At 45.3% G+C, this 25,240-nt stretch overlaps 1 protein-coding gene across 1 annotated transcript in view; it reads right to left on the bottom strand.

Moving 5' to 3' along the window:
* GNA14 (G protein subunit alpha 14) overlaps positions 1-25,240 on the bottom strand; it is a 185,551-nt gene that overhangs the window by 5,450 nt on the left and 154,861 nt on the right. The window contains exons 3-4 of the mRNA XM_025423274.3: positions 4,384-4,538; positions 1,824-1,952 (exon numbers count right to left, since the gene is read on the bottom strand). Coding sequence (XP_025279059.1) covers positions 1,824-1,952; positions 4,384-4,538 — 284 coding nt within the window. The remainder of the gene's footprint in view (positions 1-1,823; positions 1,953-4,383; positions 4,539-25,240) is intronic.

Here is a 25,240-nt window from a genome sequence, read left to right as displayed (position 1 = left end):
GAATGTAAGTGAAGTTACTGAAGAGAGCAGCAGAGGTCACTCGCGGGGAGCCTGCTCAGGGACACTGGTTTGGAAGCTGCTGCATTGGTCCAGACAGAAAGCACAAGCATCCACCTAGGTGTCGCTCCAACCACTGTAGAGTGCCAGGACACTAGACATGCGAGGGACAGAGAGGCGGGCAATCCTCCAGGTCCACCGGCTGCCTCCAGGCCCTCACCCTGCCCGTTTTTCACCACTCCTCAGATTTACCCATGAATCCTTTCTGCATTACATGGATGCTACCCCTTCTGGCCTACAAGGAGCTGCAAGTTTCCTCTGTCCTGTATGGCAATCCAAAGGCTTTAGCCGGGGCTTTGGGAAAGACTAGAGAGAATCACAGCCCAAAGATGGCTCGTAAGCTCCAATGCTCCAGGAGGCAGGCAGTTCATGGAAATGGTCAAGTAGGCACCTTCGAGAATGCTAGGGACCCCCTCTGGAGGGCTGACTGGTATGGAGCTGCAGCCAACCGCTGCTGAACAGAAGTGCAGGCACACCGCGACCAGACCCTCAACCTTTCAAGAGGAGCTAAATATCAAATGCTGTAAGCACAATGGACCAGTTCTAAGACTGGCTCAAAAGCTGCTTAGAGAACAGCAAGGGGGCCAAAGAGAATAATACATCTGTGGACCAGAACCAGGTTTTGTTTTGTTTAAAGATTTTATTTATTTATTCATGAGAGACAGAGAGAGAGAGAGAGAGAGAGGCAGAGGCACAAGCAGAGGGAGAAGCAGGCTCCATGCAGGGAGCCCGACGTGGGACTCGATCCCAGGTCTCCAGGATCCTGCTCTGGGCTGAAGGCGGTGCTAAACCGCTGCCACCAAGGCTGCCCAGAAGAGCCAGGTTTTGGAAGCAGCAAGCCTTGCCGATTCTGAAAAAGGTCAATGTCATAAATTCATGGGCACCCACATGTGGACTTCCAAGTGGCTCAACCAGAGGACTCCCCAGTGCCACAGTGCTCTGGAAGCCCTGAGATGGAACGGGGTTTACAGACAGAATCTGGCATGGCAGGATCGGACCTGCATCATCTTGACTAGAAAAGCATAACGTAATAACTGATGAGCAGGGGAACGAAATACGAAAATGCTTTGAAAGTGCTGTGCCTCTGTACCATGTCCTTCACTCTGTGCCATAATTAAATGCAGTGAAGATCTACTAAAGTCATCCTAAAAGTACTTCTTATATTTGTATGTGGAAATTCATACACTTTTGGCAGTAGTGTACATATATGTGTAGCATATATACACACACACATATAATGTAATTTTTAATACACTTTTTGTACTGATTCTTTGTTTTTTCTTAACAGATAAATGTTAGAGAAGGGAAGAGAAATATTCAAGTTTAGGGAAAAGACATCAGTATTTCAACTCATAGTTATGGAAGTGTGTGTGTCTTACACATAAGGGTCATTCCAGACTTCAGTAAGGAGACTTCTGTTCTAAGGTGAGTTCCTCTCCATTCTAGGACTTGAGTCCTCTTGTAGTTCTAAACATTGCATGATGGAGAGCGCCCTATGGCTCTATGAGACAGACCACTTTAGGAATAACGCACTTAAGAATCCATTTGGTGAGGGACGTCGGGGTGGCTCAGCAGTTTAGCGCCTGCCTTCAGCTCAGGGTCTGATCCTGGAGTCCTGGGATCGAGTCCCACATCCGGCTCCCTGCATGGAGCCAGCTTCTCCCTCTGCCTCTGTGTGTGTGTCTCTCATGAATAAATAAATAAAATCTTAAGAAAAAAGAATCCATTTGGGGGCTACCAAGGCCACACACATTCCAATGTCTTACCGAAAGATGATGTTTTCCAAGTCAAACGGATACTCGATGATGCCAGTTGTGGGCACTCGGACACGAAGCACGTCTTGCTGTGTTGGCACGAATGATGGCATGGCGATCCGGTCAATGTCCGTCAGGTAACTGGGATATCAGACAGCCAAGCCCAAGACTCATTTTAGAAATGGGAGAAACGACCATCCCACTCCAGGGGAGACACCCCAACTCACAGTGCCCCCACTCGGCTTCGTGGATTCCATCAGTGCCTTTCTGGAGAGGTGGCTCTGGACCGGGTCTGTCCACCCCAGCTATGAGTGTTGGGGAGAGGATATGGATCAGGAGCTTCCATGAGCCCTCCGGGAAATCTATGAGTCAGGCCATGTCTTCACGCAGCTCTAAGCTTTCTCTCTCCCCAGCCGGTGAGGGACCCAGCAGGTCAGAAGGAAAGGATGTTGGGGTGGGGTCTCTGACCTCTCAGCTGCCTCCCCCCTCCCAACACTCACCCCCATCCCCCAACATTATAGAAAGTAGATGCTGTTCCTGAAGGCTTTGCTCAACGAATTTTAGTTTCTATGAGAATCCGAGGGTATAAAACAGGCCAATTCAAAGTCCCTTCAAAACAACAAGAAAAAGTTGACGGCTTGTTGGGAAATTACACATCTAAAATAAGCCAAAACTTGTCTCGGATTATTTTTGGCTGCCTATTAAACGCCTAAGCTGAAAACAAATCACTTTTTCTGCAGTAAAAGGAGAATACACTTTGTTTTACCTCTTAACTGTAAGGTCTTATAAAAGCCGTTTCTGAGTAGAAGAACTGCAGCCTCGGCCCTGGCCAGTGACGGGGCCGGTGACCCAGGGCGTCCCGCACAGGAGGCTTGGCCTCGCCGCCTCCCAGGGCTGCGGGGCCGCAGGTGGCATGTCGGGGAGCCCGGGGGTGCAGGCAGGGGGCGCAGCAGGTGCCGGCTGGGGAGGCCGCCCTGGACTCCGCCGCTCGGCTCCGGCACCGCTGGGTGTCCGAGGGCCCCTGGCTCCGCCGCAGCTCGGCCCCCAGCCGTTGCCCACGTTCCCCTCAGGGCACTAGCCCCGGATTTCTGGGCTCCCCTGAATCTCCAGCGGGTCCAGCGGGGCTCTTGCAAACGGATCTCCAGCGGGGGCCCCGGCCAGTCCCCAGGACCCGCCCGGCAGCCCTCGCCGACCTGGAGCGGCCTCTCGCTCCGCAGGGCCAGGGCAGCCGCCCCCCCACCCCCGCCCTCCCCCGGACGCTGCCTTCCTTCTCGGCTCTCTCCGGAGCTGACCCAGCACTTCCCCGGCTTGCTACTTCCTGTTGCCACTTGGCTGCTCTGCTGCACCGAGAGGTTCCCGCACTCAGACCTGTCGTGCCAAGCCCGGGTCAATGGCACTAAACACTCGGCCTGGGGGCCGCCCGCGGGGCTCGGCGGTCTAGCGCCGCCTGCAGCCCAGGGCGCGATCCTGGAGACCCGGGATCGAGTCCCACGTCGGGCTCCCTGCATGGGGCCTGCTTCTCCCTCTGCCTGTGCCTCTGCCTCTCTGTGTGTGTCTCTCATGAATAAATAAATAAAATATTCGAACAAAAAAGCCCACTCAGCCTGGCACTAGCAGCAAAGGGAGGCCACTGAAACTGCAGGTGAGAGCGCAGGTTTCCCTCCTGCCCACTGCCGTGTTGGGACGACTGGGGTGACCCACGTACCCACACCAGCCCCGAGGGCAACCCCCAAAGGGAAGGGGGTGGGATTCTGGGGCCCACAGAGGATGCGAGAGGACGCGGGGCAACGGGGGAAGAGCCGAGCTGCAGAAGCAGGGAGAATCGCCTCTTCACGAAGGGGCACGACCCATCCGTTTGTCCAGTGACCTAGCGGACGGACGCACTGCCTCCAGAAATTCTTAAAGCAACGAAATTCTGTGACCTCCGTGTGCACGCAGGCCCATCTATTTCATTTTACCTTAGGGAGCAAGGATTTGAGGCTAGAGCTTTGTGAATCAAAAAGACAGGGTGTAGGCCTTCCCGGGGCGTCGACAAGCAAAGGAAGGGCTCGCGGCCTGGGCGGCCTCCCCGCGCCGCGCCTGCGGAACCCGTGTTGCCCACGAGAGGGCAGCACCGGATCGGCCACCGCCGCGGCCTCGGGCTCCGCGGGTCTCGAGTCTGAGGTCAGGTGGGAGCGCGGCTGATCCCGCGGGCGCCGGGCGGGAAACCGAAGGCCGAGGGGAGAGGAGGAGGAGGAAGGCCGGAGCCAGGGAGCCAGGGGCAGCGGCCGTCCGACTTCAAGTCAGAAGATTTCAGCGCCCCAAATGAGATGAGGCCCCTTAAAGGGACCCCACGTTTGATGGAGCCTCTCAGTGAAAAAGACAGAGGCGTGGAGAAGGGCGAAGGACGGGGATGTGGGGCGGCCCCGGTACTCAGGCCGCGGCCAGGCACCCCGGAGCCCGAGGGCGACGCCGCCCCGCGCCCCGCGCCCCGCGCCCCGCGCCCCGCGCCCAGTTTTGGAGGCAGCCGGCTGGGCCCCAGCGGGCAGCATCTTGCGGGGCCAGGCTCCCCGGGGGCGCGCCGCGTACTCACTACTTGGCGGAGTCGGACAGCTGGTACTCCCTCCTCCTGTCGTAGCACTCCTGGATCCCCGGGTCCCGCCACAGCTGCTTGATGGCCTCCACCTGCTCCCCGGAGAGGGCCACCACCTTGTCCACTTCCACCTCTCTGATGAGCTGCGCATTTTCCTACGCGAAGGAGAGAGAACCTTGCATTGGGCGGAGACGACGGAGCGCCCCGTGGTGACCCGGGGACAAGGCCCCCGGCCTGTGGACTAGGTTAGATCTCCGTCCCCCCGTCCCCCCGTCCCCCCGCCCGCCTCGCAGCTGCAGCCACCGCCGGTGCAGGCGACGCGGCCGCATCACCCAGACCGGCCCGTCCCACCAGCACCCAACACCCACATGTGAACAGAGAAACCCAAGGGCAATGGGGCGTCAGTGTCCTTTGAAGGTCAGCATAGCGGCAGGGCAACGTGGAGGTAACCACGTTCCTTGTCCTGGCGCGTGCACCCACCCACGGGGGGGGGGGGGGTCCACCTCGGCGCAGCGGGAAGCGCGAGCCTCGCCCCCGAGAACAGACCGACACTAGCATCGCCAGCCAGGTGTGTCGCTCGGCTTGCTTTCTCCTCTCTTCTTTTTTTTAGAAATAACTTAGTAGAGTCTATTCCTTATTACATCAGTTTTAGTTCACAGCAAAACTAAGAAAGTACAGAGAGTTCCCATTCAGTCTGCTCATTTATCGTCATACATCACTGATAAAACCCCTTTGCAGGCACCCGGGTGAGCATCTCAGTAGCTGAGCATCTGCCTTCGGCTCAGGCCAGGATCCCGGGGTCCTGAAATCAAGTCCTGTGTGGGGCTCCCAGCTCAGCAGGGAGTCTGCTTTTCCCTCTCCTGCTCCCCTGCTTGTGCTCATTCTCTCTCTCTCTCAAATAAATAAATCTTTTTTAAAAAGACTTTATTTACTTATTCATGAGACACAGAAAAGCAGAGACACAGGCCGAGGGAGAAGCAGGCTCCCTGTGGGGAGCCTGATGTGGGACTTGATCCTGGGACTCCAGGATCACCCACGCATCCCTCAAATTAATAAAATCTTAAAAAAAAAAAAAAAAAAAGATGTGGAAAGCCACTCCCATTTCAACCCCCAATGCCAATGATTGTCATAATATTATATTTATTATTACTCCCATTAAATAACTATTGCTCTAATACTACTGCTCCATTATTACAGCACTTAAGATTATTGCTGTAATTATTACTATTATATCAGTTATCATTTATTGCCCACTTCCTGTGTGCCAAGAGGTGTATACACATTATCTCATTTAATCGATGTCAGGTTAGCATGGGGCCAGAAATCTTGCCAAACCCAAGGTAATGAAAATAGTATGATTGCCTTACATCCTCAGCATGTCTGTGTGTTGGCCACAGAGATCCCACATCCCATCCCTTGGCTGCAAGTTGCACAGACAAGAGAATCCTGCTGAGACAGAGAGAGGAATTCGGCCCTCCTCTGCTCCCCCACCTTGCCACATCTCAGGGCAATGACATCACACAGAGCTGGCTATTTGCCAGCAGCTGTGAGTCGGCAAAGCATCTGTTTGGCAGCTGTGATCTGCACATGTGTATATGGTACTCCCTGAAAAGTTGCTCATATCTTGCATTATTCATCCTCATTAACAATCAACAGGAAGCTGGAGAAAAGGGAGATCGTAGAGATTTACTCCACTCTGGGGCTAGAAAGGAGGGTTGTGATGAAGTCCACATGGCTTTGTACCACTACCCATCAAGAGTGGATATAAACTCTTCCCCTGGACTGTGGGATCATTGGCAGGGAGAGGATCCCAGTTGTAGAATCTCCAACAGCTCTTGGCATAATGGGTTAGTGGGAAGTACCCTGGATGGGGAATAAGGACCCTGAGTTCTCCTAGTGCCTTTGGGATGTCTAAGGACCCCAAAGGGTATGGAGGGACTCTGACTTGCAGTAGACCTCAGTCTCCTTAGAAACCCAACAATTAAGATCTGAGTTTGGAACCAACTGAATTCAAGGAGCCTAGACGTACATATTCCACATTTAGAGTTCTCCCAGCTAGGTCTCACCTACCTGTCAAGATGGTTCTTTTTATTTTGAAATAATTTAATACTCACAAAAATGTGGGAGAAATGGTACAAGAGTTCCTCTGTGCCTTTCAGGATGGCCCAAATGTTGACAGTTTATGACCATGCCTTATCATCCATCCCATCCCGCCAAATGTGTGCCAGGCACACATGTACACAAAGACCTTCTGCCTGAAGTATTTGAGAGGAAGTTGCAGACACAATGCCTCTTTACCACTCAAGACTTTGGTGTGATTTCCTAAAAATGGGACAGTGGACCATAACATCATAGGATAATGACCAAAACCCAGAAACTAACACAGACACAATAATGTAATCGCTTCTTGAAACCTTATCCCAAGTGTGTCCATTGTCCCCTTAATGTCTCTCCTCTGCCCCATCTAGGGTCACATAATGCATTGACTTGCCTCTCTGTGATCTCTCTCTCTGGAAATGTTCTGTGGTCAGGAGTCATTTTGTCACCCAAATCCAGAATGGCCTGACAAAAATATGCAGAGGGCTGGTAGGGCAAGTGGCACAGCTGAGGCCCCAAAGATCATTCCAGGAAAAAATATTATGATGGGCAGGGAGGAGTGAGGAAGAGAGTGACCTGTCTTTAAATAAATGTAACTGGTATATGGAATGACTTCTGTACACTGTGAATGACGTCTGTGTGTTACAGAAAGTGGGGTTTTGTGCCTATTTCCCTGTGGCTTGGCTAAATACTTTCATGCACAGCAGGACCATGGGCAGTTGGATGAGCATGTTCGAAGCTCCTGGAGAGCGCACAGCATCAGAACAGAGGCTCCTTCTGGATGTGGGAACAAGTGTCGTGTTGTGTGAGACTGGCTCCTTGAGCTGACAGTCTAAAATGGCGATGGCAGGAGGACCCCAAAATCAAGTCCTGCGGGCCACTCTAAACCTACACCTATTTATAGAGCAACTACTCCTGATGAAAAACCAAGGGCTGGGGCACCTGGGTGACTTAGTCAATGAAGCATCCAACTATTGATCTCAGCTCAGGTATTGATCTCGGGGTCGTGAGTTCAAGCCCCACATTGGGCTCCATGCTGGGTGTCGAACCTACTTAGAACAAAACAAAATAAAGAAATAAAAAATTGACAGCTGACTGGACGGCTTCTGCACAACAAAGGCTAGCGAGGCCATGTAGAGAACAGCAAGAGAGACAGAGACACATTAATGAGGGGAAGCCCACCCCGACGCTGCCAACTGCAGTGGGGAGAGGTAGTACTGGGGGACCAGGAGCAATTATCTGCCCTGGAGCACAGAAAAAAACTGTAGTTTGAAAGAACAACTAGTTATAAAAGATCCAGCCTCCACAAAACAGCAGAACTGTTGGAACTCTCTCTAGGTGGGAGGGGTGGTGACCACAGGTAATATTTGCCCTACACTTTCATATCCAGACAGGAGCAGAGTCCAGATGGCATGGCCACCCTGCTACTCAGGGAGCCCCAGGCCGCTAGCCCACCCCAGGCGTAGCTGCTCCCACCAAGGCAGCTCCAGCATGGTGCCCACCAGGGCACCTCGAGTCAGCACCCCCCACAGCTCCAGCCATCGCATCAAGGTGACCCAGGCATGAAGCACACTAGAACACACCAGACCTGCTTCACCTTGGCCCCAGGTGGCTTGCTAGGCCACCCCCGTCCCAGAGCACTCTTGGACCTCCTGGCTCATGTCTGCTTTGTCTCCAATTCCCCCACCAATACAGCCCCTGTGCTAAGCACCCTGAGACACTCTGTCCCCTGTGCCTGTCTCCATTCCAGCTGCCCCACCAAGGCACCCTGTGACTGGAGCAGCCTGAGACTCCTGGCCCCCATCCTGCCTTTGTTTACCCTTCAGGGTGCTGTGTGCACAAAGAGCCCCGGAACACCCCAGCAAGTTGCCATCCTCAGCCCAGTTATCCCACCAGGGTGCCCACTCCTCTGAGCACTCCAGGCCAGCCTGGCTTCCACCCATTTCAGCTACTGCTGTCCTGCCTAGGTGCCCTCTGTGTGGACAGCCCTGGGATAGCTCTGGCCATCTTACCATGGCACTCCAGTAAGGAGGGCCCCAGGACCCCAAGCACACACCAGACACAGCTCCCACGAGCCAGCCCAAGTCCCAAGGCACACACAGTCTACATAAGGCATGACCATACACAAGACCATTCCTGCAAGTTCAGAAGTAGCTGTTCTGCCTAATTCAGAGAAACAAACACAGAAAATCAACCAACACAGGGAAGCAGAGGAATATGTGCCAGATGAAAGAACAAGACAAAAGCACAGGAAAAGAACTAAATAAAACAGAAATAAACAAAATGCCTGATGAAGAATTTAAACTAATGATCATAAAGATGCCTGCTGGACTAGAGAGAAGAGTGGAAGATTTCAGTAAGAGCTTCAACAAAGAGAAAATATAAAGAACCAAAGAGAAAATATAAAGAACCAATTGAAGTTGAAGAACACAATAACAAATAAAAAATACACTTGAGGGAATCAACAGCAGATTAGCAGATACAGAAGAACGGCTCAGCCAGCAATCAGGAAGACAGAGTCATGGAAAGCACCTAAACTGAAGAGCACAAAGAAAAAGGAATTTTAAAATGAAGATAGTTTAAGGGATCACTTAGAAAACATTGAGTGAAAAACATTTGTATTATACAGGTCTGAGAAGGAGAAAAGAGACAAAAAGGGGGAGAAAACGTAGTGAAGAAATAATAGATAACTTCCTTAACCTGGGGAAGGAAACAGATACCCAGTTTCAGAAAGCACAGAGTTTTCAATGAAATGAACCCAAGGAGGCCCATAATATATTAAGTGTCAAAAGTTAAAGAAAAAGAATTTTAAAAGCATCAAGAGAAAAGCAAAAAGGGGAAACCCCCTAAAACTATTAGCTGATTATTTTTTTTTTAGCAGAAACTTTGCGGGCCAGAAGTGGCATATATATTCAAAGAGTTGAAAGGAAAAAACCCTACAGTTAAGAATACTCTATCCATAAGATTATCATTTAGAATTAAAAGGAGACATAAATAATTTCCCAGACAAAAGTTAAAGGAGTTAATCACCACTAAGCTAGCCTTACAACAAATGTTAAAGGGGCTTCTTTAAGTGGTAAAGGCCAAAAGAAGAAGAAAATTATGAATTAAAAGATGTAAAGTATGACAACATATACATAAAACATGGAGGAGTAAGTAAAAAGGGTCTTTTACAGTGTGTTTGAACTTACATGACCATCAACTTAATACAGACTGCTATATACTTAGGCTACTATATATGAACTTCATGGTAATCACAAACCCAAAACTTATGATACACAAAAAATAAAGAGAAAGAAATCCAAACATGACACCATAGACAGTCATCAATCATTAGACAGCAAGAAGAGAAGAAAGGAACAGAGACTCACAAATCAACCAGAAAAGTTAACACAATGGCAATAAGTACATACCTATCAATAATTAATTTAAATATAAATTGTATAAATGCTTCAATCAAAAGACACAGCAGGGTGAAATAGATTTTTAAAAATATGACCTATCTATATTCTACCTACAAGAGACTCCAGACCTAAAGACACATATAAACTGAAAATGAAAGGATGGGAAAAGATATTCCCCGAAAATAAAAGTGGAATGAAAAACCTGAGGTAGTAATACCTATATCAGACAAAATAGATTTTATTTTTTAAAGATTTATTTATTTTAAAGATAGAACACACGCAAAAAAAAAAGAAAAAAAAAAACACACGCATAAGCAAGGGGGAGGGGCAGATGGAGAGGGAGATTCTCAAGCAGACTCTGCTCTGAGTATGGAGCCTGATGCAAGGCTTGATCCCACAGCCATGAGATCATGACCTGAGCCAGAATCAAGAGTTGGCCACCCAAAAGAGCCATCCAAGTGCCCCTGGACAAAATAGATTTTAAAACAAACACTGTTTTGTTTTAGTAAGAGACCAGGGCACTACATAATGATAAAAACATCAATCCAAAAAGGGGATAAAACAATTATAAATATATATGCACTTAATATTGGAGTGTCTAAATATATAAAGCAAATATTAACAGACATAAAGGAAGAATAGGACAGTAATACAATAACAGATGACTTTAATGCCTCACTTACATCAAAGGAGAGATCATCCAAGCAGGAAATCAATAAGGAAACAGTTTCTTTCAATGATACACTAGACCAGATGGACTTAACAGATATACACAAAATATTCCATCCAAAACAACAAAAAAAAACACGTTCTTTTCAAGTGAGCATGAATAATTCTCTAGGAGAGATCACAAGTTAGGCCACAAAACAAGTCTCATTAAATTTATGAGTAAATGCATATCATGCATATTTTCTAACCACAACAGTATGAAATTAGAAATCAACCAAGGAAAAAAAGGAAAAAAAAATACATGGAGGCTAAACAATATGCTACTAAATTGCTAATGGGTCAATGAAGAGAAATCAAAGAGGAAATCAAAAAATGCATAGAGACAGTTGAAAATGAAAACACAACAGTCCAAAATCTCTGGGACACAGCAAAACCAGTTCTAAAGGGGTAATATACATCAATATAGATCTACCTCAAGAAACAAGAAAAAGCTCAAATAAACAACCTAACTTTACCCTAAAGGAACTAGGAAAAGAATAAGAAATAAAAAGTTTAGTATACGGAAGAAAATAGTAAAGATCAAAGCAGAAATCAATGAAATAGAGACTAAAAAAATATAATAGAAAAGATCAGTGAAACTAAGAGTTGATTCTTTGAAGATAAACACAATTGATAAACATTTAGCTAGCTGCAGGAAAAAAAGAGAACATGAATAAAATCAGAACACAACCAACACCATAGATATACAAAGGATTATAAGAGAATACTATGACAAATTACATGCCAAAAAATTGGACAACCTAGGAGAAACGGATAAATTCCTTGAAACATACAATCTTCCAAAACTGAATTCAGGAAGAAATAAAAAATCTGAACAGATCAATTACCCAATGAAATTGAACCAGTAATCAAAAAACTCCCAACAAACAAAACTTCAGGACCAGATGGATTCACAGGTAAACTCTACCAAACATTTAAAGATAATACCCATTCTCCTCTAGCTATTCTAAAAAACAGAAGAGGAAGTTTTCAAATACATTCTACAAAGCCAGCATTACTCTGATACCAAAACCAGAGAAAGATCTTACAAAACAAAACAAAACAAAACAAACAAAGCAAAACAAAAAAACTTACAGGTCAATATCCTTGATGAACAGTTTCAAAAACCCTCAGCAAAACAGCAAATCACATTCAACAATACATTAAATGGATCATTTGCCAGAATCAAGTGGATTTATCTTGGGGATGCAAAGATGATTCATATTCAAAAATCAATCATTAACAAAATGAGGGATAAAAATAATATAACCTCATTAGAGGCAAAAAAGGCATTTGATAAAAGTCAATATCTATTCATGATAAAAATTCTCAATTACGTAAGTTTAGAGGGAACATACCTCAACATAATAAAGGCCACATATAAAAACCCACAGCTAACAATATACTCAATGGTGAAAAACTGAGAGTGTTTCTCTAAGATTAGAAACAAAACAAGGATGTCCACTTTCACCACTTTCATTGAACATACTACTGGAAATCCTAGCCATAGCAATCAGGCAAGAAAAAGAAAAGGTATCCAAATTGGCAAGAAAGAAGCACAACTATTTGCAGAGGACATGATACTGTATATAGAAAGCCCTAAAGACTCCATCAAAAACTATTAGAATAAGTACATTCAGTAAAGTGGCAAGATGCAAACTTAATACACAGAAATTGGTTGTGTTTCTATATGCTAACAACAAGGTCGTAGAAAGAGAAATTGAGAAAAAATGCCATTCATAATTGTGCCAGAAAGAATAAAATACCTAGGAATAAACTTAACCAAGGCAGTGAGAGACCTATATTCTGAAAACTCTAAAACAATGATAAGATAAATTGAGGATGACACAAATAAAAAAGATATTCCATGATCATGAATTTAAAGAATATTGTTAAAATGCCCATACTACGCAAAGCAACCTATGCATTTAATGCAATTCTTCTGAAAATACAAACAGCATTTTTTCCCCACAGATTTGTATTGAATTACAAAAGACCCAGAATAGACAAAGCAATCTTGAAAAAGAACAAAGCTGGTATCACAATCTCAGATTTTGAGATATACTACAAACCTGGGATAATCAAAACAGTATGTATGGTATTGACCCAAAAACAGACACATAGATCAATGAAACACAGTAGAAAGCCCAGAAATAAACCCCTGCTAATAGGGTCAATTAATCTATGACCAAAAAAGGCAGGAATATGCAATGGGAAAATATAGTCCCTTCAATACGTGGGGTTGGAAAAACTGGACTACTACATGAAAAAATATGAATCTGGACCCCTTTCTTACACTCTACATAAATTTAAAATGGATTAAAAACCTAAATGTGACACCTGAAACCATAAACATCATAGAAGAAATCACAGGTGCAATCTCTTTGACAATGACCTTAGCAACATTTTTCTAGACATGTCTCTTCAGGCAAGAGAAATAGAAGTAAAATTAATCTATTGGGACTACACCAAAATAAAAAGCTTTGGCATAAGGAAGGAACCCATTGGTAAAACAAAAGGGCAATCCACTGAATGAGAGAAGATATTTGCAAATGATATATCCAATAGGAGGTTAGCATCCAAAATAGATAAAGAACTTATATAACTCAATACCAAAAAACAAGTAATCTGACTAAAAAATGAGAATACCTGAATAGATTTTTTTTTTCAAAAAAGATATACAAATGGCCAGCAGACACACGAAAAGATGCTCAACATCACTAATCACCAGGAAAATGCAAATCAAACCACAATGAAGTATTACTTTACACCCATTAGAATGGCTAGACTCAAAAAGACAAATAACAAGTGTTGTTGAGGATGTAGAGGAAAGAGAAAGAATCTTGTGCATTGTTGGTGTGGATGCAAACTGGTGCAGTCACTATAAAAATAGTATGGAGGTTCCCCATAATTTTATTTTATTTTATTACTTTTTTAAAGATTTTATTTACTATTCATGAGAGTCACAGAGAGGGGCAGAGACAGGCAGAGGGAGAAGCAGGCTCCATTCAGGGAGCCCGACGTGGGATTCGATCCTGGGTCTCCAGGATCACGCCCTGGACTGCAGGCGGCGCTAAACCGCTGGGCCACCCGGGCTGCCCTCCCCATAATTTTAAAAATAAAAATACCACATGATCTAGTAATTCTACTAAAATGTAATTACCCAAGAAAATAAAAACACTAATTCAAAAAGATAAATGCACTCCAATGTTAACTGTAGTATTATTTACAATAGCTAAGATATGGAAGCAACCTAAGCATCCATCGATAGAAGAATGGATAAAGTAGATGTGATCTACATATACAATGGAGTGTTATTCAGCCATAAAAAGGATGAGATCTTGTCATTTGCAACCAACCATATGGATGGACCTAAAGGGTATCGTGCTAAGTAAGTCAAACAGAAAAAGACAAATACTATGATCTTACTTATGGGTGGAATCTAAAGAAACAACACAAACAAAAAGCAGAAACAGATTTGTAAATACAGGGAACAAACTGATGGTTACCTGAGAAGAGGGGCTGGAGGAACGAGCAAAATGGGTCAAGGGGAATGAGAGATAAAGGTGTCCAGTTAAGGAATGAATAAGTCATGAGAATGAAAGGCGCAGCACAAGGCATGTGGTCAATGGTATTGTAACAGTGGTGTATGGTGACAGGTAGTTGCCACATTTGGCAGAACATAACATTCAGACTTGACAAATCACTACACTGTGCACCTGCAACCAATGTAACATTGTGTGCCGACTATACTCCAATAATAAAATAAAAACCTTGACTTCATCTCATGAAAAGAGGAGAAGAAAAGTCAGAAGAGAATCAGGTTTAGGGAAGTGTTACAACTTGTGTAGGGGACATGCTGAGTTTAAAGTGGCCAACATTTAAGTGGAGATGTCCAGGCAGCAGGTGAATAAAATGGCTTTGTAGTTTGTAGGAGGGTCCTAGGTTAGAGTAGCATATTGAGCTGAAATTGCCTAACACATTTGTTTCATTAAAAAAAAAAAAAAAAAAAAAAGAGGGACACCTGGGTGGCTCAGTGGTTGAGTGCCTGCCTTCGGCCCAGGGCATGATCCCGCAGTCCCAGAATCGAGTCCCACGTCGGGCTCCCTGCATGGAGCCTGCTTCTCTCTCTGCTTGTGTCTCTGTCTCTCTCTCTGTGTGTCTTTCATGACTAAATAAATAAAATCTTAAAAAAAAAAAAAAGAAAAATCTCAAAAGAGTATTATAGGAGCTATTCAGTAGATGAAGAAACATGACCAGTTTCCTAAACACTGAGCTCCTATTTGGCATTTCTTCTTTTTCTTTCTCAAACAAAACCACCATTTTCACTGCTCTGAAAGAGGAATATAGAAAACAGATGTCCTACATGTGTGTTTCACTCAGAAATTCCCAGGGTGACCATGAAAGAAGCTGCTCATGAAGAGGCGCCTTGCTACTTTCACGCATGGATCCATGGCTGCCTGGGTGACAGTCCCTGTGGAGCCCAGCAAGCCCCTCTGGCTGGAATTCAGGGCCCAGCAGGCAGCCTTGTTCTCTGCCAGATTCTTACTGGGAGAGCTCCTTACACCATTAACCTCCCAGGGCTGCGAGGCCCAGAGCTTTCTCTGTAAGACTGACTTTCTTACTAACTATGGCAGATTCTTCTGGGAGCCAGAGTTCTTTTGTCAGATATTCAAGCATTTTCGATAAGATGTATACTAATATATTCTGTACAATAAAAATCTAGTAATAGTTCAAGCGTCTACTGTCATACGTGGCTCCTGTGAACTTTACAAATTTTGTGACAACAAGATTAAAATAAAATGTATGATTAAAAGGAAAGTTCCCTGTAACATAGTATTGCTGATTTTTGTACAATCACCGCTAGTTTTGGCATCTACATCAAAATCCAGAGTTGCACCTACATATTAAACAAAATATTAAACAAAAACTATGAAGTAAAATTTAAATGCTCCATTACGATCAGTTTTTAAAGCATCTCAAACATTGTGTTATAAAGAAAATGCCAGTCAATTATGCTAGACAGAATTTTTTTCTTTTTTTAAAGAATGAATTTATTCATTTATTCATGAGAGACATGGAGAGAGAGGCAGAGACAGAGGCAGAGGGAGAAGCAGGCTCTCTGAGGAGAGCCTGATGCGAGACTCGATCCCAGGGCCCCGGGATCACAACCTGAGCCAAAGGCAGACACTCAACCACTGAGCCACCCAGGTACCCCAAGACAGAATTTTTTCTATAGAAAAAGAAAGAAAGAAAAGAAAGAAAAGAAAGAAAGAAAGAAAGAAAGAAAGAAAGAAAGAAAGAAAGAAAGAAAGAAAGAAAGAAAGAAGGAAAGAAAGAAAGAGAAAGAAAGAAAGATGAGAAACTTCTATTTCTGGTAAAGGACAACTAGGAAATTTGGATCAAGTCTTCCACTATGGACAGCTAGAAATGATAAAGTATTTTCAAAAATACACCTGGAAATATCATAAAACTAATGAAATAGTAAATAATTCCTGGGCAGAATACAGATAGGGAAGAATGGCATCTAAACAGCTGACCCAGCATTTGAGAAGCCTTTCTCGCGGGGGCTTCTGCTTATTCTGGAAGGGGTAGTACTAAGGTGGAGCAGCTCCTTTTTCAAGGTCACGGGACTAGGGATTGAAATTCAAAGGTTAGCAAGAGCCAAAGGCCCTCAGAAGCCCTCCGGTTCTGAGTTGGGACCCCAAAGGGTAGCCGTTAGGGGGTTGCAAATCAGCATGAACTCATCACAATCAGAATGGAATATCCCCAGACACCTGGCAGAAGAAATAGAAATTCTTTTTTGGAGTCGAGAAGATAATATCTTCCTTACCCTCAAATTATTTTTTCACATGTGTCCACCACACGGACAAAAATAACCAAGCATAGAGGTTCCAGAGGAAGAGGTTAGGGATTTATCAGTTGCATATAACAGCCAGTGCTCATCACATCACGTGTCCTCCTTAATGCCCGTCACCCAGTTCTCCTGTCCTGCCACCCACCTCCCCTCCAGCGAACCTCAGTTTGTTTCAGTGTCTAATTGAGAGATAGGAATATTTTAAATGAGAAAAAGGGTTAGAAAGAAATAACAAGGGCAGCCCGGGTGGCTCAGTGGTTTAGCGCCGCCTTCGGTCCAGGGCCTGAACCTGGACACCGGGGATCGAGTCCCACATCGGGCTCCCTGCATGGAGCCTGCTTCTCCCTCTGCCTGTGTCTCTGCCTCTCTCTCTCTCTCTCTGTCCTCATGAATAAATAAATTTTAAAAATCTTTTTTAAAAATCTCAAAAAAAAGAAAGAAAGAACAATTTTAAAGTTCTATGTTATTAATAACATAGGCTCAAACTAGATAGGGCAAAATTTCTTAGACCTAAATGGCAAAGGAGACAAATCTTACAGGAAATTTTTTAAGTTTTTTTTTCATTTTGATTCCAGTATAGTTAAAATAGTTATATTAGTTTCAGGTATACAATGTAGTAATTCAACAATTCTATACATTACTCAGTGCTTGTCATGACAAATGCCCTCCTTAATCCCCATCACCTATGTCACCCATTCCCCCACCCCCCTCCCCTCTGATGACCCTTAGTTTGTTCTCTCTAGTTAAGAGTCTGTTTCTTAGTTTGCATTTGTCTTTTTCCTTTGCTTCTTTGCTTTGTTTCTTAAATTCCACATATGAGGGAAATCATGTGATTTTTTTTCTCTGACTTATTTCACTTGGCATTATACACTTTAGCTCCATCTACATTGTTGCAAATGGTAAGACTTCACTCTTGTTATGGCTAAGCAATACTCCATGGTATATTCCAGGGTGTATGTGTACCACATCTTATTTACCCATTCATCTATCAGATAGATACAGGGGTATCAATAGTCATAATCTGGCTATTGCAAATAATGCTGCAGTCAACTGTAGTGTGTCCATATTCCTTGGGTAAGTACCCAGTAGTGCAATTACTGGACCAAATAGTAATTCTACTTTTAATTTTTTAAGGAACTTCCTCACTGTTTTCCATAGTGGCTGCACCAGTTTGCATTCCCACCAACAGTGCATGAGGGTTCCTTTTTCTCCACATCCTTGCCAATGCTTGTTTCTTATCTTACAGGAAATTTTAACATAACTCAGTCATAACTGATAACATTGAAAAAAAATCAGTAAAGATACAGTCAATTCAAACATAATGGTCAGTAAATTTGACCTCAGGGACACATGTTGAGTCCTATATTCAATGAAACTGTAGAACATATGCTTCTTTCAAGACACCTGGAATATTTTCAAAATGACTCTTACTAAGATTTCACATAAAAATTTGGCTGTCCAGCTTTTTTGATCCAATTCCAGCTCCTTTGGCAACTCTTGGCTCCTGCAGGCACATATTTTCCATTGGCCACTGTTGCCATCAGGACACCCCACTCACTGTGCAGGCACTTGAATAATTCACCCGTGGTCTAAACCTACCCAGAGAACCCAGAGTTCTCCTTGTAGAGAAGAAATCTTCCACCACACTCAGAATGGAAATTAAGCTTTCCTAACTCAATTCAAAATTCAAAAGAAGTCTTTATTTCTACTCCAATATTTGTCTTCCTCTTTCTCCTCATCTTTTTTTTCCAACAAAAATAAGTAACAGAATTCACTGGCCACAGAGTGTTAGCACAAAAGGCCAAGTTACTTTATCTTTTCCTGTCAGTCAAAACTTGAGTGAGTTTCACTAAAAAGGCTCTTTGCAAAGGCTCCTGCGATAAATTACTTTGGCACAAACATCTGTAGGTACAATGAGTGTTAATAATACAGTTGAGAGATGCAATCTGTGGCCTTGTGCTGTGTCAACTTGGCTCAGCTGTAACGATATTTCCCAGCACTCCCTTCTTTGTACGATTCTGGGTTAGGTTTGGCCACAAGAGGAATCTGAAAGAGCTTTGGGAATCGGAGGTGAAACACAGCCATTCTGCTCTCAAGGTCAGAGCTCTGCTTCAATCCGCGCTGTGACTGCTCCTCTGCTCAACTTCAGTGGTGTGGGCAGCAGCTGGGCCCTTGGCACCCCAGCTCCAGCTTGGAGCTTCTCCTACGGCTTCTCCAAATCCTGGGGCAGCTCCTCCATAGCGAAGTTAGCCTAGAGCTATGTATTGGCCCAAGGCAAAGGATGGCAGCTTCTCCTACAATCACCTGCGCTGTCAACATAGAGATGGTGAGAGACACATGCACGTTCCAGTTCGTCCCTCTGGGCTTCCATTTTGCCTTCATGGGTTTGGTTTGTCTTTGCTCTGCCTGCTTCACATCCATTTCTCCTGCCCTACTGCCAGCCCTGCTAACCAACCACCAGATAGTAGACGGAATAGCCTTCTAGCACATTCTTCAAAGCACCACAAGTCACATTCAGTGAAATCCTGACAGTAAATCCATTATTCCACATCACTCTGAGTGACTGATTTCCTGATCAAACCCAAATTGATGCACAGAATCTTCCATTCTGGTCCATTCAATTCTTTTTAAGGGCAAAATCCCCTCTAACCTCAGGTTCAGATGGTGATAGTGGTGTAGGTCTCAGTTGGGGTGACCAAAACGCCCCAAACTCAGCTGGGCTCCGGCAGCCAGACTCGGTCATCTTTCAGGGCACAGTATCCCACACCTGCTCCATGTTAGATCCAGACCTGCCATCTGGGAATGTAAAAAGGACCGTGACCCTGCCCTTGAAGATTTCAGCATACAGCTTTGCCTGTTGTGTGGAAACCACATGAGATCCCCACACAAAGGCTAGCAGACAAAAGGAGAGATTTCAACTGAGGATGAGGGAATGAGGGAGGGGATGAGCTAACGTTTCCCACCGGGGTGGCCTGATATTTGTAAAGAGAAGGGGGCTGCTGTATCCCCTTCCTGCATGAATGTGGACTCTCGAACCCTTGCCAAAGACAGCACTGTGAGAGGGTGTGGACCAGGCCAGCTCTTTGCTGTATCAACTTTTACATGGCATTTTTCCCCGGAGATGCTTTGGAAAGCATCCGAACCCCCTCAGGTCCTAGGGTAGCTGTACATATTCGGGGAGAATTTACCAGTGGCATCTGGAGGCCTTCCCTCTGAACAAGAATAAGTATGTTCGGCCAATGGAAGCTACTCTCAGAAAAATCACTTGTTTTGATGCCAGGTTAACTGCATGTGTCCAGGGGCCTGTGTTATGCTGCAAGATGGGATTTTTTTTTGGTTCCTGTCACCATCTTGTTCCTGGCCACCCTGCCCCAGTTGAGAGAAGTTCTTTTAGGCATTTTTCAGCACATCAAAATTGTGTGGAGAGACAGTTCACATTCTCAAGAGGAAGAATTGTCTCCTCCAGGCCTGCACCCATCTGTGGAACCTGATGGGAGGCCCAGCAGCATCCATGCCACTCTCCACCCAGGTGCTCCCAGATAAAGCCAGAATGACTGTGGCCAGGTCCTGGACTTTGGGAAGGCCACGACCTGCAGGGAAAGGCAGAGTGGCATAAGGAGGAGAGAGAATAGAGAGGCAGGGCCTGGCCCTAGACCAAAAGATACCGCCCACCGCCACCCACCGTCTGCAGACCCCCCCACAGGAAAGGTAACAAGTGCTTTGCTCCTCCGTGAATGCCTAGCACCCTCTCTGCCTCACACATTCTCAGAATCCCTTCACCACAGTGATCTCTCAAGGTTTGGAGGGTGGGGGGCTACATGTACTTGGGTAATAAATCAGGGTAAACTCCAGCCCGGGGCCAAATCCGGCTCTGCCCGGTTGTGTAAGTGGAGCTCAGCAGGAACACAGCCTCGGCCCGTCGCACTGGCTGATTTCACAACCAGGCCAGCAGTGGGGACTTGTTGTGACAGAGCCTGTATGGCCCACGAAGCCTAAAATTCTTACTCTCTGACCCTTTACAGAAACTGACTGCCGAGCCCAGGTGTAGATGGGTAGTGTCTAATTAAGTGCGTCCAAGAACCTAACCACCTCATTCATTGAGTCAGTGGCCGTGTAATTGTGAAGCACCCACTCTTTGCCGGGTAGGAGGCCAGGTCCGCGTCTACAACCATGACAAGAAATTTCACATCTATGCAGGAACAATGGTAACCAGTGTACAGGACATGGAGAAAGAATCCTCTGAACAAAAACCCTACTTATTTAGTGTAAAAAGCATGAGAATCCCACTGAGGAAACCCCCCCCCGCCACGTCTTCAGAATTTTCTTTTGGATTGTGGACCTGGCCTGAGACTTGGAAGCCTACCATAAAATACAACAAAAACACCACCCAGTGGAAAAAGCCGGAATTGATTCTGATTCCGACTCCTTTTCCCCAAATTTAGAGAATGTTTCCTTTTTTTTGTTTTGTTTTGTTTTGTTTTTGTTTTGTTTTCCTTCGTGACTCCCTTAAGTGGGCTATTTTATTACGTGCTAGTGTCTTGAGATGTGATATTCTGCGGTCTGTTTTTGTACAGTCTACGCTGTGCTGACCAGCCTGGGACCAACAGCCAGATGTTTCCAGAAACCCTCCAATCTAAGACAAGCAGGCTGGCCCTTGAGTGGACAGTCCCCATATTCTCCCTGGGGCACTGCAGACATTCAGGAGAAGCCAGTGAAGGGGGAAGGGAGGGAGTTTCTTTAAGGCAACTCTAAAAAATAAAGAAGATTCATCCCCTCCCCCCAAAAAAGTAGGTTTTCAACAAATGCAAAAGCAAGGAAATGCCAGCTTCTTAAGTTCAGCAGCACCAGTCAGGCAAGTACATCCAAGGCTGAAGGATGAACATTAAGAAGGTTCTTCCAATGATCCTGACCAGAGCCTTATCTGGACATCTCTCTGTCTCTCTCTAAAAGCCAAGTTTAGGCCCAGGCATAAATCTAGAAATTCCTTGTGTGTGCCTCATAGTGATCAGATACCCCCTCCTCCCTGCCTGGACAGGAACATGAGACACAGCAGAGAACATGGAAACTTAGCAGGATTATAGAGTCCCACCGGGACCGCCTGGAAGCTGGGGCTGGGCAGAAGGACATTCCGTGTTCTGGGGCCCTTTGCGCCCTGAGGGCTCTTGACCCAAGGACAGCAGGATTCTGGGACTTGGAATTCAGGTTCCCCGCTGTTCGGCTATAGAAATGGCCCTTTATGTCTCCATCCTGGGTTCTTCATGCTCACTGGTCTTGAGCCCTGATTTATAAAATGGGAGACCCCACATCAAGATTAGAGGTTCTTTTTTGTGTCTACACATTTCTGTTCATGGGCTTCAAGTCAGCCGAGCAAAATATAAACTGCTCAGCACAGTGCAACCCTGCCCATTAATAGATGGTGATGATTCTAACCTTGCCCTTCCTGCCTGTCTTCCTGAATGCCTGGTGCTTCTGCACCACCCTGAAATAAGGCAGACATTCAGCTGGTCCTCACTATTCATGGATTCTGGATTTGTAGATTCACCTACTCGTTAAAATTTATTTGTAACCCCAAATCAAAACTCACAGTGCTTTCACAGCCATTTATGGGCATGCACAGAGCTGAGAAAAATTGGAATTGCCCGATGCCTACGTTCCCAGCTGAGACAGGCACCAGCTTCTCGGCTCAGCTCTCATACTATAAACAAGTGTCCTTTTTGCAGTCAATTTAGTGCCATGTTCTTGGCACTTCTGTGCTGTGTGTCAGTGATTTTGCTGTTTCAGAGGGCCCCCAGGACAGTGTTGAAGTGCTATCTATGTTCCTAAGCATAAGAAGGCTTGGATGTGCCTCATTCAGGCAGGAGGGGACTCAGGATATAACTTCAGCTCATCGACCAATAAGGATCTTTAGATCATTTCATCCTATGCTAGGATCTCAGTTTTCTCATCAGGAAAAAAGGGTGGGCAGGTGGCAGGGGGAGGTCTTTTCAATATCAGCATTCTACGGTGAAGAATGTATCTGATTCTATGACTTTGTAAACATTTCATCTTGTGGACGCCCTTCTTTCAGAGTATAAAGGAAAACTCACTCTTTCTAGGAAAAGCAATCACTGTAATTTCCAAAGGGAGAATGAATGAATTGCACCTAGATGAGCACATAGGGATTGCCTCCATTAAAGTACATGGAACACACAGTACAGAACTGCAAAAGATGACAAGAGGACTTTTCTGCTCCAGAGACCCAGGGTCATAGCCATTTTGGGTTGGCCTTAAAAATCCTCAGCATGAACAATGTGTGATCCCATGTCTCCCATGTCTTACCTATCTTCAAAATAACCAGGAAGGCAGCATCACAGGCAGTTATCTCAAAAGATGTTATCACCCCAAACCACTTTCCATTCTTACCACACGTCCCTCAGCAACGTGGATAGCTCTGGAAAGGGCCAAATGCCTCCAAGTCATCAGCTACTCTTCCAGCTATAATATGAGACTCTTTGCAGGAACTGGGTAAGACAACCTGTTGGGATCAGTACAATATGCCTCTCCCCTCAGGCACCTCAAAGTTGTACAGACATTTAACAAAGTTGTATGCTTCCTCTCAAAAACTCCCAACCAAGCAAGCACATGCAAGTGGTGGGTACTGTCTGTTTGTATTAAAAAATAGGACATGGTTTCTTAAAGTTTCTTTTAAAATATTTTTAAGTTTTTATTTACTTATTTAAGAGAGAGAGCGCGCACAAGCTAGGGAAGAGGCAGAGGGAGAGGAAGAAGTGGACTCCCCGCTAAGCAGGGAGCCCCACTCAGGGTTTGATCCCAGGATCTCAGGACCATGACCTGAGACAAAGGCAGATGTTTAACCAATCAGGCACCTCTTAAAGTTTCTTGAGTCCAAAGGAGGACAGTACACGCTTAGTACGTGCGAGGTATCACACTGGGTGCCGGGGGATGCAGATAGAAATCTACAGCGGCTGGCTTAAGGGAGTCACAATCCAGTAGGAGACAAAGATCATACACATCCGACTGCAACATGGCTTGATCCAGGATCTCTTAGAAATATCCTGGGTCTTGTCAGCAGATGTGGGACTGACATCTGGTCAGTCAATAAACAGTCTCAGATAAGGCCTCCGTATTCACCAAGTCACCTGCTCATTGGACACGTGTAACATGTAAATTTCTTTATAAGCAGCAACAAAGAATATCCTTACTCCAGACGCTGGTGGAAAATTTATCAGCAATCTTTCTGCTGACTCCTATCAAATGTCAAAACACATATTTGTGGATATTTTTTTCTAAGTACACGTGGTCCAGCTATGCTTTCACCAGCACATTATAGAGAACACTACTCTACAAAATGTTGTAAGGATATTGAAAAAAAAGTGCCTTGTCCAAATAAGTTTAGGACAAGGCCTGAAACAGTCACTTAAGCTTTTTCTTAAACTGCAGGACCTCCCAGAAGCTTTGTGCGTACACACACTTGGGCGTGTGTTGTATGCACCCTTGAGGGCAGGGATCTTACTCTCTTGGCTTCACTGATGTACCCCAGAATGGTGGCTGGCACATCAATTGTTCAAATGAATAAATGACTGACACGTGAAAACCTTCCCCTTCAGTCAACACTGATAAAATACGTTGCGTGTGCATTAACAGGCTACAACAGCTCAGGAAAACATGTAACCATGCATACCAAATTCTTAAACATTCAATCATTTGGAATGAGAATACACATATGTGTGATGGGGGGGGGGGGAGCCAAAAAACTACCTGAGGAGCCCACAGTAAATGCAGCATTTAGTAATAACTCACCTGAAGAGAGACGACATTGGCAGTCTCAAGCCCGTAGCACAACAAATAGAACCCCATCCAGTTGGGACACCCAACAGAGCACAGAACTAGTAAGAGGCCATTTCACTGTGAGTTTCCAGAGAAGGGATTTGGGATGCAGAGCTTGCTAGACTCCTGTGGCTTAAATGGCAGCTGGGGCCCCACTTTCTCACAGGGTCTAACTGGCTCGACTCCAGCCAGCCCCACGGCTCATGAAAATCAGCAGCTCTTCCAAAGCTTAGCCTCCTCACCCCTTACACAAAGCATCCAATCTGTTCAAAATCTTGGGTTTCATAAGGAAGGGTCACACCTTCTCCCTTCTTGGCAGTTCCAGCATCTCTGCTTCCTTAGCCCTCTCTCCCATGCTTTGGAGTTCAGGAGCTCCAAATCCTTCACCTTCTCTTGGAAAAGTGATTTCTTCTTTCCTCAAAGACTCAGATGAAGGCGAGAAAAATTCTGGTTCTACGCCAAACTTACAAGCCCATCCTACATCTGTGAGCACCGCTCACACCAACCCTTTGCTTCTTAGTGGTCCACTACCCATTACCCCTCCCACTGTTTACAATCATCCTTGGGGGATCTATGTTAATCCAATTCAGGTGTCCTGCTCTCTTGTGACTAACTGCCAGGACACCCATACTTCACTGAGACCATGAACTCCAAGCAGAGTGATAATGGCAGGGACAGGGGACCAGAACAGATGAAATTCTGTTACCTTGATGACAATGGAGCCATTGGGGTTCTTCCTGGTAATGTGACCCTAGGAATTTTCAGGTTCCTGTCCATTCTGAGGCTGTTAATTCAGCCTTTTTCTTTGATTCCATGATCTCTACAATAGCCTTTCCATAAACTCTCTTCTGCATGTGCTAGCCTACTATTTCTGTTGCTTACAACTAAAAAGCCTAACTCATACCACCACTAGAACAAAGACCTTTTCTCTGGCGTGGTCAGGGTATACAATAAAAAGTTCCTT

Source organism: Canis lupus, chromosome 1, assembly GCF_003254725.2.
Source record: "Canis lupus dingo isolate Sandy chromosome 1, ASM325472v2, whole genome shotgun sequence".
NCBI lineage: Eukaryota > Metazoa > Chordata > Mammalia > Carnivora > Canidae > Canis > Canis lupus.
The sequence above is the reverse complement of the archived record's forward strand: the minus strand, read 5'-3'. Positions and strand labels throughout refer to the sequence as shown.